Here is a 15,997-nt window from a genome sequence, read left to right as displayed (position 1 = left end):
AAAGATATATAGCAAGGTTTAGTTTTCATATGGATGGACACTTTATGAGACGAGAGACTAATTTAAAAATCTAGATGTTAAATATCTGTGTGTAACGTCAGTACCATTGAGTCTTTTGGGTGTAACAAACTTACAAAGTGAGTGACAGATAAAGCCATCCGCTTCATTTAGTCGTACGACCCTGTCACTTCCTCTCCCTCAAGTGTCATGCTGTACATATAGCTGGTGGAAACAAGATGGTATTGACGTTACAGTAGTGGTCTATTTTTAAATGTATAACCACTTTATTTTGGAGTTTTTATATTGTTATATGTAGTCACAGATGCATAGTGGCGATGGCACAATTTCTTTGTATGATTATGCAGTTTTCTCTTCACCTTTCTTTCTTTTCTTTTTTTTTTTTTACTATTTGACAGGACCCTATTTTATAAGTGGAAATTCTGTATTACCTTGTTTACCCTCTGATACTATATAATTATTTATTTATATAATATAAATATATGAATATATTCACTGTATAAACGTTTGATTGTTAATGCATTTTGATGATCGAAAAGAAAAAGAAAAAAAACCCTCTAAAAAACTGTTGAGGGCTAGTGTGTGTTTCCTCTGCTGGCTCTGAGCAATACAACTGCGTTTTGCCAATTGCAATGCAATGGCCACAATGTAAGCAGCAATAATCATCAGGACATCTTGCAAACACCATCTGTGTCTGTGTGTGCCAGAGGTCTTCAAAACTTTATATATATATATATATATATATATATATATATATATATATATATATATATATATATATATATATATATATATGAAATTACATTGGTCCCTTCTCTTGGCTATCAACCTGTTGTTAATCCTTAAAAAATGAGTTTCTATGGTTTAATGCTCCTTTTGAATGGCATCCTTTTTCACTACAGAGTCTAATATAAATGAAATAAAAATAGAGTAACAAAAGTGAAATGTCTGAAAATGTTTTTGTTGCAAAGCACTACAAGCATCTCGCTATATAAACCTATAGTGGGTTTAGCCTATATAAAACTTTTTTATATAAAGGGCAATATTTTCAATCATAATATTCATTTATATAATATTACACAATATTATATGAATATTATGATTGAAAATATTGCCCTTAATATAAAATATTTAATTCACATGATATTTAATTTATTGGTAACACTTTACAATAAGGTCTCATTCTTTTGCAATATATTCTTACAGCATTTATTGACCTTTGTTAATGTTAGTTATTAAAACATATTTGTTCATAGTGCATTAACTGTTAACAGAATCAAGTTTTAAATGTTGAGCTTAATATGTTATGTAGAAGTATTGATCATTGTTAGTTTGTTAACAAATTTAGTTAACTAATGTTAACAAATGCAACCTTATTGTAAAGTGTTACCTATTTATTAAATAATATATAAAAAAAATAAATATTAAGCAATTTCAGCTGTCTAACCATATAAAAAAACAGCATGCTGTCCATTTATGTCCAGTACTGAATCATTAAATGAAATAAATTACAGCTGTTTCCTATAACATTAAGCCTATAAAAAAGCAACATAAAAAGATATTATATAAATACGGCGATATAATACATTCTAAAGATTAAAATAGTTTTTTTTTCACCTAATTATAATTATTTTAATTAATTAAAAATCTAAAAATAAAAGCAAATTCAATCTGTATATAAATAATACTAAAATATTGTATAAAGTAATATATTAAAATTCTGTTTTTGAGTGTTTTCTTCACATTCTGTAATTTTAGTGATTTTTTCCAATAAAAAAAAAAACTTCATATTATCCACACATTTATCTGACAGCTATAAGAGGGAAAGAAATTCTAAAGTGTCATATTTATTTTATAGCCTACATTTTTCATGCTTTTTTGTGGCCTATTTGCCCTAAATTGTGTTTAAATTCAGCCCCTGCTCTGCACTTAATGCGATCATTTCTGTGAAATTCAACTGACTGAATCATTGACTTGGATTAAATATCATTTATATGACATTAAAATCCAGCTCGGACAACATTAATCAACAAACATTAGTAATCAGACAAAAGCAACAGTGTTTGTAGCCGTAATGACGATTTCAAACAGCTCTTCCATTTTGCTGCACTACCACAAGCACTGCATGAGCAAAAACAGTCAAAGTAGAAATTCAATCAAATTCAAATAAATAACACAAATCAAATGTATTCAGTCTCCCTCCATTTGGTGGTTTTCACTGAGTCGACGTAAATGAGGCAGTTTGCAATCAAGCTTGAAAGAGTAAAGGACGTGAGATAGAGCTACAATCTCTTATCTCCCTTGTTTATGCATAGTAAGATGTACACTGATGTCTAAAAGACAATGAATAATACATACTTGAACAATAGAGTACCCTTTCTGTGCATAGTTGTAACAAAGACACACACATTTTTGATCTACTTCAGCAGTGGAGTGCATAGATAAAGATAAAGAGAGAGATGGTAGTTCCTGAGAGAAAGAGAAAGAGAGTGAGAAAGAGAAGAGTGACTGGCACAGATATAGTAGCGTCTCCCCACGAGCACACAGCCGGTGTGACTTCAGATAAAAGGCTCCTGCATATGAGAAAACATGTCCCTTTAAACACTAGATCATTCTCTCAGACTTCCCTTAGTGTGTGAGTGTCTGTGAATGAATCTGCCATCTTCCTGTAGTGTCGCTCTCTCCATAAAGCTTTTCGGCGCTCCAGTGTTTTACGCCGCATTGAGAGAGAGAATGTTCGGTTGAATCACTTCCTGGTGTCATCTGGTTTCAGCCACGTCCCATCGTCGTCTACTTCCTTTTGAACGACAAGCAGCATCTCTGCAACATCCTGAGAAAGCTGTTCAATGAGAAATGACCTGGGAGGAAGAAGAATGAAGATCAAGATTTATTGGGATTCATTTGCTAATAATTGCATACAAGTGTCTGTACATTTCTAATATAATAATATCCGTAAAATTATTTTATTTTGGACGAACATTTTATGGTCCTAAGCCTTCCACAGACGATATGTATACACATATAAACACATTTAGACCACTATTGCTATCAGGATGTGAAGAGTGTTTCAACCAGCATAACAAAGAAATGTTTCTGGAACAAATCACCCACCCTGCCTTTCATTGCCCTTTCTATGTGATAGTGCCCTGCCTTTTGAGTCAATTAGTTTTTGTTTTATTTGAATATTTCTAAATACTTTTAATTTATTTTTTTATTACGGTTTTAGTTTTAGTCTTAGTCTTATGCCAGTTCCTCAACTTAAACGTATTTCAGTTAGTTCCCAAGGCAACGTTTCCAAGTTTTTCATCTAATATTTATATTTTCATTTCAGCTTTCTTTCAATTAACAAAAATGTTTGCAATAGTTTTAGATAACGATAACAACAATACAAGGTTACTCTTAAACTTACTGCTTGTTGTGAGTTTTATTGAAGGTTAGAAGGTTTGCTGTATAATTTAATTTCTTACACATAAGTAAAATAGACAGTGTAACAGAATCAAATCGAACTGAATCAGTATCGAATCAAGATCGAATCACAACGTAATGGCGGCAATTGACGCCTCTCGCGGTTCAAACAAACAGGGCTGGGCAACCGCGTTCGTCATTACGTTGTGCGTCAAGTTCAAGGGTTACTCTTTTGCCATAAATCGATGCGTACGGCCGTCTGCTGGAATCTAGTTATTTTAGTCCATAAAGTTTTAAATATGCATATTTTTCTTACACAAACGCATTGCTTCACTTCAGAAGGCCTTTATTAACCCCTGGAGACGCGTTGAGCACTTTAATCATGAATAGATGCGCTTTGATGGACTTCCAAAGACATACAGCCATTCACTGCCATTATAAAGCTTGGAAGAGCCAGGACATTTTTTAATATAACTCCGATTCTATTCGTCTGAAAGAAGAATGTCATGTACACCTAGGATGACTTCAGGGTGAGTAAATCATGGGCTAATTTTCATTTTTGGGTGAACTATCCCTTTAATATGGTTATGTTCACACACAGTTCAGTTATTTACAGGAGCGACAACTGTTTTCTATAATTAAAAAAAGTAACACCTGTAAATTTTCAGGACTCACAACCGCATTCTCGGAAAACCCGTGCTGTGTGAACGGAACCGCACCGGGCAACTAGTTGTCTGTCACGTCATACAGTGTGAGAAAGCTGCTCTGCATTGCACAAACGTGTGTCTACCGTGTGTTGCGGGTTTTCGTGTGTGGTTCCACTTCCGGTAACTTAAAGGGATGGAGATATGAGCTGTGTGTTACCGCAACACCGGTTACATCACTTGCCCACCGCGGCACCATCCCCACCATTGTTTTGATTTTGTATAGTAATAAAAATAACTTAGTTCAGTTAGAGAACAGACAGTACAATTAAAAACTGAGCCCATCTGCCCAATGCAGCGTGTGCCGATTCTGCCGAATGAGAGTCTCAGCACAGATCAGCAGCAGGAGTCAGATTTCACTTATCAAGTGACAAGAGTGAGGTGAGCTGACTGACAAGACGATGGCGGAAGATTTTATTTCAAAGCGAAATGTAAAAGTGCCTATTTAGCAATATTTTAGATTTAAACCCAATGCTAATTGGGAACCTGCAAAGGGTTAGTTGTGTTTATCTTTGAGAATAATAATGAACCCACCATTCAAGCAATTGCTGGCCCCTAAAAGCTGCTAATTCAAAATGGATTGCCCCGCATGGACATTCATAACGGTGCGTGTCCACTTTTCAGTTATTTGAAAATGCTCGTTCTGCTCTGCGCCAGTACACCGTAATGAATGCCCATGTGGCTGTGCGCATTTTACTTTCGCCTTCGAATGGTGGGCACCATAAGCGATTTAACAATCTAAAAAAACTGACAGTGTGAACATAGCTTTAGATGATGCGATCACCGCGATAAATACAAGGGTAAATGGAGTAAGAGAGACCATATGATCTGGTTTGACTGTATGTCTGTTGTGTCCTGTGATATTTCCATGGACCTGCCATTATAATCCTGCTCTTTTTCTTATTAAATTACCGTATTATAGTTGTGTCTGGGTAACAATACACTGATTATCAGTGACATCTGGAAATACATGGGTCTTTTTTACTCAGTTTACATTGTGTCCACTCCTGGTAGCTGTAAAAACATGCGCTAATGTTTTCATGCAGAAATGTATCAATAAGTTCATTCTTATTTATTGGGGGCAGTCGTGGCCTAATGGTTAGATAGTCAAGACTGGTAACCCGAAGGATGCGGGTTCGATTCTCAATACCGGCAGGAAATTACTTGAGAAAGGCACCTAACCCCGGGTGTGTGTGTGTCCACAGTTTACAGTGTGTGTGTGTTCATTACTCACTTTTTATTGTGTGCACTAACTTGGACGGGTTAAATGCAGAGGACAAATTCCGAGTATGGGTTGCCATACTTGGCCTTCACATGTCACTGTCACTTTCACTTTTTATTAAGTAGTTTCGAAGTTGTAGAAAAAGAACTAATTCTGAGTAAAAGTCTCACCTGAGTTCGGTTTCTCCACCTATACAGGCAGGCCCCTTTAATTTAGAGTCTAGGTTATAGAACTGCCCGTTGACGTCCCGTACTGCCAGCCAGTGTCTGCGTCTCAGTGGGAGAGACACAAATCCCAGTGACACCCTTGATGGGACATTCAAAATGAAGCCTTCAATTTTGTCCAGGCACAAATTCTGTATTGACCTATAGTGTGTGACAGAAATGGAGAAAAATGAATGCACCTTTCATGATCATCATGAAGCTCATGATTAACAAAGTCACACTCACTTGCGTTTGTCCCACCAAACTGCAGCGAGCCCCCGACTCTGCAAAGCTGCCATGATGACATTGACGTCATAGTTTCCTGTGCCCAAAACTGAGCGGTGTGGGTTCATCACACATTGTGGGGCAAGCCTGCAAGAAACAAATCAAACAACTTCGACTTTGAGAAGATAGCACAAGACTGAGAAGAGACAACGGAAACAGCAACAGAAGTTGCAATAGACTTTTCTTCCCTATTGTGACGTATACGTATACTGACGTCTAATTGCATTATTATTGCAGTTTCTAAAATGTTATATGTTTGGCAACCATTCTTTTAACCGTAATTGATGGAGTGTGTAGCTTTTCATTTCTTAAACAACCATGTAGGACGACAGATCATGGCCATATTCCAGCAACTTTTATATATATATATATATCTATATATATATATATATATATATATATATATTCGAGTGAAGTGGCTTCTCGAACAAGAAAAACTGTAAGACAGCCTTGATTTTGTCCATCAGGAATTGATTGTTTTTTGATTGTGTGATTGATTGTTTGCTATTGCTGTGATTTCATGTGATTGACAGGATGTCCCACACTCGCGCCAGTAAACGTCATCGGAGAAGAGAAGTCATTGCAAGGGGAAGTTATTTTTAATTTAAGATTACCAGGACATATGAGTTGTACACGGATTAATATATATATATATATATATATATATATATATATATATATATATATATATATATATAAATTGTGTTATTTTTATAATAAATTCTGCAATAGTACTTTAAAAGTAAGAACGGTAAATGTTGATATCCCGGTGGTGACTGTAAACGATGTGAAGCGCGCGCGCTCACCGCTTGCAGATGTCATCTGCTGTCTCCTTGGTGAACACTCTCTCCTGAAGCACGTTGTTCAAGGCATGGATGGCGCACAGCTCCAGTCTCTGTTTCTCATGAAACACCTCGCCCTCGCTCATACTCGCCCTGCCATTACAAGTACATTAAGCCCGTCGATTAACATATGAACACGCCCAAGAAAGAACACATCATGATGTAACGTTAGTCTCGTTCACGCGAGCTGACAGCACATGACTGAATACAACATCATCATAATCATACCTTCTGGAAGACAGAATCCGCAGTGCAATGATTTATCCACTGTAAAACTATTACCACCGAGACGAAACTAATCTTTATTGTTCCATTAAGCCTCCCCTGTAGATAACTACACCAACAATAGTCTCTGACAGGAGGACGCTATCGATTGTTGTCCGTGAGGATCGGCCGGAAGTTGTGCTGTTGTTGAGTTGAGGGAACGCCCCGTGAAGTCATGGAGGAGTCATGTGAGCTCCACAGTGGGGCGCTGTTATTATATAAATACTGCTATATAATTAAAAATCGTCTTTTGCCAAAGCGAAATTATTTATTTTTTAAATAGAAATGGGATAGAATAAGGAAATGCATTGAGGAAGATCTATATAGTAAAATATAGTATATAAAATAAAATGGTCTGGCTCCAAAGCATTTTTTTAGTAAACAATACTGTAATAGTGCATTGTATTACATGTTAAAAATCAGTTTGTTATTAAATATAATATTAATAGAAAAATCTGCATAAACTATGCAGAACTTTTCAAATGATAGAGTCTACAGCGGTGCCTTTATATATATATATATATATATATATATATATATATATTTTTTTTTTTTTTTTTTTTTTTTTGCTGTATAATTTAAACTATTTATATTTTGTAAAATGTCGTTCCTTATATGTTGTAAACAATCTACAAAGTATTTTACGACTAAAAAATACAACACTCAAATTAGCGCAAACAACGAAGCGATTGCTCTCTAGCGGCCGTTAAGTAGTACTACAAACATTTGTATTGTCTGAATGTTTTGTGGGTTCTCAGTCACTTATTTATTATCAGGCTTGATTAAATCAGTAATAACAAAGCAATAATGATGATCTAAATGACTGATTAATGGGGCAAAACACTAGTTTTAACTAAATTTTAGTGGCATTGGGCAAGAGAAATGCATATATCTACCTGATAATGTAAATGATCAATATTAAGCATGTAACTTAAAAAACTGTAAATCGTTTATATAAATAGCTTTTACAATTATTTTTACATTTACATTAGGTTTTACATTTACTTTTTTGGGTGGATTTTACCGAAGTACTATCGCGTTCGAATTTAATTATGTGATTCACAACACACTACAAGAGATGGCTCATTATAGCAGGTCAGATTTACAAATAATTTAGGTTAAACAACATTTTAGCAGAGTGACACTACACGCTGAAGTCTTTCATTGGATCATCAATCGAAACAACATGTGTCCCTGCCTTTGGGAGGGCACGAGTTATTCAAACGCACCTATTACCAAAGAGCATTTTTCGCATTCTCAACTTTCTCTGGTCCGTGAGGTCTCCAAGGGCTGCTACGTCAGCGCAACAAAAGCTTCTGATTGGTTGGATGAATTTGATCGTTGAGCACATGCAGTCTTTCTCGCATTCTGATTGGTTAAACCTCTTTCGAACTGCTTCTTAGACGAATTGTATTTTTGTTCCTGTGTCAAAGACTGCTAGCTGGTAACAGGCTACAGTAGCCGTCTGTGACAGTTAGCCATCGAACAAATCAACTTTATCAGAGACGAAACTGACAACCCACTGGACTATAAAACCTCTACATGGCAGAATTCTTATGAGGACAACATCGGATAGCAGTTTCACAAGGGAAAGCTCTGAAGAATAGCCAGACATCTACATTACCTAGCAAGCCCACCGTTAGCTTAGCCTGGTTGATAGCTACACTAGCAAGCCGACCGACATTATAGTGAAATTTAGATTTAGCGCATTTGCATACTCTTTAACCGTCTTAATATATTTCGCAATCTTGATTGGTTGCAACTTTTAGATTCGTTATAAGTGGTTTCCGTATATCTAGTTCTAGATCACCAGATCAGTGTAGTCGCTGGTTTGGTAGCAGTTTCCTGAGCTTTCTCATTTGAGGCTATCAGAAAACCCCACACAACTGGAAATGGTACGTTTAAACTGTGCGCCGATGAGTGATGCTTTCAACTGTTTGGTTAATATAAGAAAAAATATTTTCTGTTTATATTCATTACTTTTTAGCAGTTTATCTTGTTCATTAGCAGACGTTACAAGCTTTAACTTAATGTGCAACTGAAACTTGATTTTGCATACATGGTTGATTTTAATTTCTTGTAGATTGTTTACTTTTATTTATACTATTATCACTGTCTTGAGTTAACGGAACAGATTTCACTGTACTGATGTCAAACTATCTGTTGCTAGCTAAATTTCACTGATCGTGTGCCATTCATTTTCAGCGAGTTATCTTTGCGGTTTGTGCTATGAAATGTCCCACAAATTAGTACAAATGTAATAATTTAAAGGAATAGTTCACCTAAAATACTAATTTTGTCATTTACTAAGATATTTACGTAAGATATTTTAAAGAACGTTGTGAACCAAACAGTTGACGGTAGCCATTGACTTCCATAGTATTTTTTATTCTTACAGTGGAAGTTAATGGGTGCTGTAAACTGTCTGGTAACCAACATTCTTCAAAATATCATCTTTTGTGTTCAACAGAAATAAGAAACACTTACAGGTTTGGAACAACTTGAAGGTGAATAAGTAATGACAATTTTCATTTTTGGGTGAACTATCCCTTTAAGCCGTCTTGTTCTTCATGTCATGAACGTGCGTTGCTTTACCAGCAAATGTCGATTTGTAGCAACTAATGCTGTAATTGTTTGTGAGCTGTTCTTTTGTTTTATCCTTGTAGAATTCAAACGTTGAGAACTTGCCGCCTCAAGTGTTGAGACTGGTGTATAAAGAGGTTTCCGCCTTGGCAGCAGACCCTCCGGAGGGGATCAAAATCTACCCCAGTGAAGAGGATATCACAGAACTGCACACTGCCATTGAGGGACCAGGTGAGAAGTGCAGTTTATAAGAGGTCGTTTCTCGTTTTTGTAAGGTCCTTGGCTTACATTTAAACTTTGTTTTCCCCTTTTACACAACAGAAGGAACTCCCTATGCAGGAGGGGTGTTCAGGATGCGTTTGGTCCTTGGGAAGGATTTTCCTGCTGCACCTCCCAGAGGCTATTTCCTCACAAAGATTTTTCATCCTAATGTCGGGCACAAGGGTGAGATCTGTGTCAATGTACTGAAGAGAGACTGGAAGGCAGAGCTGGGCCTGAGACATGTATTGCTAGTAAGTGCCGTTTGACTCTTTTTGTAAAGGGACACTGTCCCTTTAAACCTAGACTAAACTGCTAAAAAAAATGCCCTAAATATAACCAAGGATTTTTTTTTTACCTCTCTAACATCTTGGCAATACCAATGAAATGATTACTTTCTGAAATGTATCGTCTCTGAAGCTCTGCCACATTATTCGATTTTGTGTCTCGTTGTGTGTGTATAAGTATTTGGTCATTAAAGGATTAGTTCACCTCAAAATGAAAATTTCCTGATTATTTACTCACCCCAATGCCATCCAAGATGTTCATGTCTCTCTTTCTTCAGTGGAAAATTAAGTATTTTGAGGAAAACATTTCAGGATTTTCCTCCACACAATGGACTTCAATGGCAACCAGAATGTTGAAGTTCAACTCAATGCCGCTTCAAAGGGCTCTGCGCGATCCCAGTCGAGAAATAAGGGTCTTATCTAGAGAAACGATTGGTCATTTTCTAAATAAAATAAAAATGTGTATACTTTAAAGGGATAGTTCACTTTGAAATTAATTTTTGATATGTTTTAGCTTACCTCAAGGGCATCCAAGATGTAGGTGTCTGTTTCCGCAGTAGTTTCAATTTTGATATTTTTAGGTCAAACCGTTCTTGTCTGTCAGTCATATAATGCAGGTCGATGGTCACTGTCTCAAAACACAAGCACAGAGTCCAAATTAAAACAATTCCCCATCGTCCAAATGAAACAATTCCCCATCATAAGTACACATTGATGGCCTAAGACACGAAACGAGCGGTTTGTGTGAGAAAACGAACAGTATTTATATCGTTGTTATCTCTTGAAAACAGCACACGTCAAAATGATCTGACGGCGCGGGTGGGTATAGATATATTCATAGAAGTTGCCTTGGCTACGGTTTCATTCCAATGAACTGCAGTAGCGAAGGCGACATCTAGTGTATACATCTATACCCGCATAGATATATACACTAGATGTCGCTTGGCTACGGTTTCGTTCCAATGAACTGCAGTAGCCAAGGCGACATCTATGTATATATCTATACCCGCCCGCGCCGTCAGATCATTTTGACATGTGCTGTTTTCAAGAGATAACAACGATATAAATACTGTTCGTTTTCTCACCCAAACTGCTCGTTTCGTGTCTTAGGCCATCAATGTGTGCTTATGATGGGGAATTGTTTCATTTGGACGATGGGGAATTGTTTTTAATTTGGACTCTGTGCTTGTGTTTTGAGACAGTGACCATAGACCTGCATTATATGACTGACAGACAAGAACGGTTTGACCTAAAAATATCAAAATTGAAACTACTGCGGAAACAAAGACATCTACATCTTGGATGCCCTTGAGGTAAGCTAAAACATATCAAAAATTAATTTCAAAGTGAACTATCCCTTTAACCACAATTGTTCGTCTTGTGCTGGTCTGCGACGTGCCACGTATTACGTTGTCACGTTGGAAAGGTCACAAAAAAAAGAAGAAAATAATAATAAATTAAAACAAAGATGTCGGACGATTTTGAAGTTGGAAGAGAAAATGAGATGGAATTTTTCGCCCTTCCCTACCTTTTTGAACCGGAGTACACAGACAAATAACTTAGATGACGTGACTCGTTACCTTTCCAACATGATGACGCAATGCGTGGCGCATCGCAGACCAGCACAAGATGAACAATTGTGGTTAAAAAGTATATACATTTTTAATTTTTTTTAGAAAATGACCGATCGTTTCACTAGATAAGACCCTATTCCTCAGCTGGGATCGTGCAGAGCCCTTTAAAGCACTTGAAACTGCATTGATTTGAACTGGTTGCCATTGAAGTCCACTGTGTGTAGAAAAATCCTGAAATGTCTTCCTCAAAAACTTAATTTCTTTTCCACTGAAGAAAAAAAAGACATGGACATCTTGGATGGCATTGGGGTGAGTAAATTATCAGGAAATGTTCATTTTGAGGTGAACTAATCCTTTAAAGGGATAGTTTACCCAAAAAATAAAAGTTTTGTCATTTACTCATTCTTTCCAAACTCATACGATTTTCTTTCTTCAGTTGAGCACAAGATATTTTAAACAATGTCGATAACCAGACAGTTGATGTTGGCTATTGACTTCCATAGTATTTATTTTCCTACTATGGAAGTCAGTGGCTATCTGGTCAGTCAACTGTCTGGTTATCGACATTTCTTTAAAATATCATCTTTTGTGTTCAACAGGAGGAAGATTATACGGTTTTAAAACTTGAAGGTGAGTAAAGGATCACATGATTGTTCCGTTTAATGTTATGCTCACCACAACTGCATTTATTTGATCAACAAAACAGTAATTTTATTCCGGTCTTCAGTGTCACGTGATCCTTCAGAAATTATTTTAATGTGCTGATTTGGGGCTCAAGAAACAAGCAAAATAGCAATCATTTAAATAGTGCTATTTATAAACCTTTTATTAGTTCTAGCAGACATCCCATTGTATTTATAAAATCCTTTATGTATTTGGACATGAATCTTCCTTTCAGTTCGGTTTGCTTGACACTGTTGTAACAGACTTGAATGTCATGGTCAGTGTAAATATATAAAAAGAGTATTGATATTTCAAGAGTAGCTGTATTGTATAACTGACCACAATTTCAGCCAAGGCTAGATGTGGCCATGGAAACAGGAATTTTGTCATCATCAGATCTTCGTAATATTGAGAAATTTTGAACTTCTTATTGTAGGACTTCATATATGTATTATGCATCTCTTATGAATCACCCACACCCCTCTAATTCTCCGTTTCTGTCACAGACCATCAAGTGCCTTCTAATCCATCCTAACCCAGAGTCGGCTCTGAACGAAGAGGCTGGGAGGTTACTTTTGGAGGACTATAAGGAGTATGCATCCCGTGCTCACCTTCTAACAGAGATCCACGCTATGGGAGGCACTTCAGGGGCCCCTCAGGAGCCCGCTGATGGACCCCAACCTAAGAAACATGCAGGAGACCCAAACAAACGTGTAGCCGGGGCTGGTTTGGCTACAATGGCTGCTGGCGTCAACAACTCAAACGGCAGCTCCAGCGGCACAAGTAGTAGCAATACTAATATAGTTGCAAAGAAGAAAACAGATAAAAAACGAGCTCTGAGGCGGCTATAAAAGAGAATGAAAATGTGTTTTTTGTGTACATATAAATATTGAAGTGTGCAGACCCCCTTTTCACCTCCTTAAACTGTTATACCGTTTTAGGATAGCACATTAATTTTCTCATGCTCCTACCAGATCACTCCTCTCGTTTTTGTTCGGATGTCTCTTTTCAACTTACTCTCAGGACTTGAACTGTCCTTGTGGCAATTATCTCTGTTTCACTGACAAAAAGGGTTTTTCATCTGTCTGTCAAATGTTTTACAATTGTTCAGAATATGAAAAAAGTAGTAAAAGTTTTTGGACAAATTAATTTGTGGCCTCTAGCATTATGTAATGACCATCAGCAGGATTTTGATGTAATGTATTTAGATAGCGGGTGTGACGGGACAGCTACTGTAATTCTGTCCCGTTGCATTTGGACTGAACCCATTACGTTACAGATGAGGTTTTTTCAGGTGTTTAATGAAGAATAGTACATTGCACAGGATATGATCGTTGTGTTTGTGATGAAAGATGCAAGATCAGGAATAACAGAGAGGGGGTTCAAAATTGTGGTCTGAATATTATTCATGAAAAATCTGTTTTTAATGTTTTTTTTTTGTGAGTGCATATTTGTGTGGTATTATTTTTTTTATTTGTTTCCAGTTTTTACTCAATTTGTCTGTTCTTTTATATTTTGTAGTCACTTTTAAAAAGGCCTTTTTCCGTTTTTAAGTGAAAGGCTGATTTTACCCGACACTGATGCTTGAGAGAGAATTCTTAAAGCCTTTATGCCAGCTGAGGTAGAGCAATGGGGCAAATAGTTAATCATGAAATGAGCCCGAAGTGGTGTTCAATCTGTCTCATCTTTGAAATGGATTTGTTTAGTTATACTTAGTTATACAGCTGTGGTTATATGACCACAGCTGCGTTTACCTCTGGCTCTACTGGTCTCTCAATCAAAAGGCTGTTAAGGAATCTTCTCTGGTAGTCTGTTGTTGCCCATTGTTACACTTTATGGGGCCTTCGGTTCCAAAAGATCCTCTCTAACATATAAACTTTGGGCAGGATGTTGCTGAAACAGTTTGCCAGTGTTTCGAAAGCTTGTGGATAAACAATGGGGCATTTTGTGGCCATTAAGTTATTTAAATTAATAAGAAATAAAAGAATTTTAGGGAGCAATTTGGTTCATTCTTTCATTTGGCAAAAAATATATATATTTATATCCTTGTGTGTGCATGTTGAACAATTGAAACTGGTTGAGAAAGTTTGAATATCAGGAGTTATCTTTGGCATTGTGTGTTGGAAAATGTTTGCAGGATGTTTTCAGAAATCAATTTACGATGTAAGTGTTTATGCAGAATTGCACTTTTATTCCATATCACTCACTGTAAAAAGTGATCAGTTGACTTAACTAAAAAAAAAAAATTGAGGAAACCCGTTGCTTTAAAATTAAGTAAATAAACCATGCGTAATTAAAACTTTTAATTACGGTTTATTTACTTAATTTTAAGGCAACTGGTTTCCTCACTTTTTACAGTGTTGGCATCTGTCCGTTCAGGCTGCGTTCACCTAGCACAACAATATTTGCTTTTGAAGCATTGTATAATGATGGAGACGTTCAAAAACAAGATATTAGTGTATTTCGCCCCTTGAAACATTTGATGCCATACTCAGGTTACCCCCACCCCCCAGAGAGCGCGTTGCGGGCTGTAATTTGCGCGGGTTATGAACGGATGGTCGCTTCTCGTCGCAGGTTGCCTGAGCGGCCCACCCACCTGTATAGGAATAGCTAAGTGCACACCGGCTAATTGCTGTCTGTAGGAAGAATAGCCGATGAGGGGGAAGATATGAGTTTGAAATACATATATACAACAATCGAAAAAATTCAAATAGTTATATTTATTTATAATTTTTTTTAATTATTTATTTAAAAAAAAGAGGTTTTAAAATCTCTGTTGCCCATATGGGCCTGCAAAACGGATCGCGCTTTTCACCTGTGAGAATCTGTGTGAAGAAAAACAAAATGAACTGCACCGAGTAGTTAATATTTCATGTCCTCCGTGGATTGTGTGCTGTGCTTAGAGTTGATTGCATCGCTCTCCGTGGTGCTGAAATGGTTATTGACGGCTGTCGTTTAGCCGGCGGCAGAGGTTCAGCATTCTGCACCGCCGCAGAGGATGTGTGATTATCAACTCCAACTCATTTAGATTAGGAGTAGATTAATTAAGGACATGTATTGCCGATTTAATCATGCATTCATTTGACTCGATGAGTTATCTTAGTTAACTAAGGACTAATTAAAACAAAGTTGTATTTATTGAAAAGAAACCCACGATGAGTATCTTAAGGATGCGGGAATCAGATTAGCAGTTTGAATTAAGGAAAATATTTACAGCCACCAAGTTGTATAAATCATTTGGCAACGAGCAGTATGTATTTAAATCATTGGGCATCTTTATTTATTTATTTTCTATTAAGTATTATGTGAAGGTTAAGCTTTTACCATAGTCTGTGGCAAAGAATAGGATATGGCTGTGTCATCATGCAGGGTTGGCTTTTTTTTTTTTTTTTGCATTTTTTTATTTGCATTTTCTTTGCTAAATCCGTCACTGCCACATTCGGCAAACGCTATTATGTCTTTATTTCGATGCCTTACTGTTTTTCTGCAACCCATTCTTGTTTAAGGGTGTAAGGAATCAAGATTATTAGAGTCACAAACCAAATGACATCGTTGCCATGGCAACCGATCAGTGTGTCTCCCTTCAACACACACACACACACACACCATATTGCTTAGCCAGCCATAATCGTGGCAAGGATGAGAAGTAGTTTGAGAAAGGAAACACTTGAAGCGGTCTGGAATCAACG

At 36.7% G+C, this 15,997-nt stretch overlaps 2 protein-coding genes across 2 annotated transcripts; one reads left to right on the top strand and one right to left on the bottom strand.

Annotated features, from left to right (window-relative positions):
* Positions 1-1,812: 1,812 nt before the first annotated feature.
* josd2 (Josephin domain containing 2) lies at positions 1,813-7,150 on the bottom strand. The gene is made up of 5 exons (XM_081389375.1): positions 6,908-7,150; positions 6,644-6,772; positions 5,799-5,924; positions 5,520-5,714; positions 1,813-2,876 (listed from the first exon to the last, which is right to left on the bottom strand). Exons 2-5 carry the CDS (start codon positions 6,763-6,765, stop codon positions 2,765-2,767), a joined length of 555 nt encoding a protein of 184 aa, XP_081245501.1. The 5' UTR covers positions 6,766-6,772; positions 6,908-7,150; the 3' UTR covers positions 1,813-2,764.
* Positions 7,151-8,286: 1,136 nt separating this feature from the next.
* ube2s (ubiquitin-conjugating enzyme E2S) lies at positions 8,287-14,584 on the top strand. The gene is made up of 4 exons (XM_081389374.1): positions 8,287-8,838; positions 9,610-9,757; positions 9,848-10,038; positions 12,815-14,584. Exons 1-4 carry the CDS (start codon positions 8,836-8,838, stop codon positions 13,157-13,159), a joined length of 687 nt encoding a protein of 228 aa, XP_081245500.1. The 5' UTR covers positions 8,287-8,835; the 3' UTR covers positions 13,160-14,584.
* Positions 14,585-15,997: the final 1,413 nt, after the last annotated feature.

Source organism: Scardinius erythrophthalmus, assembly GCF_964197995.2.
Source record: "Scardinius erythrophthalmus genome assembly, chromosome: 16".
NCBI lineage: Eukaryota > Metazoa > Chordata > Actinopteri > Cypriniformes > Leuciscidae > Scardinius > Scardinius erythrophthalmus.
The sequence above is the reverse complement of the archived record's forward strand: the minus strand, read 5'-3'. Positions and strand labels throughout refer to the sequence as shown.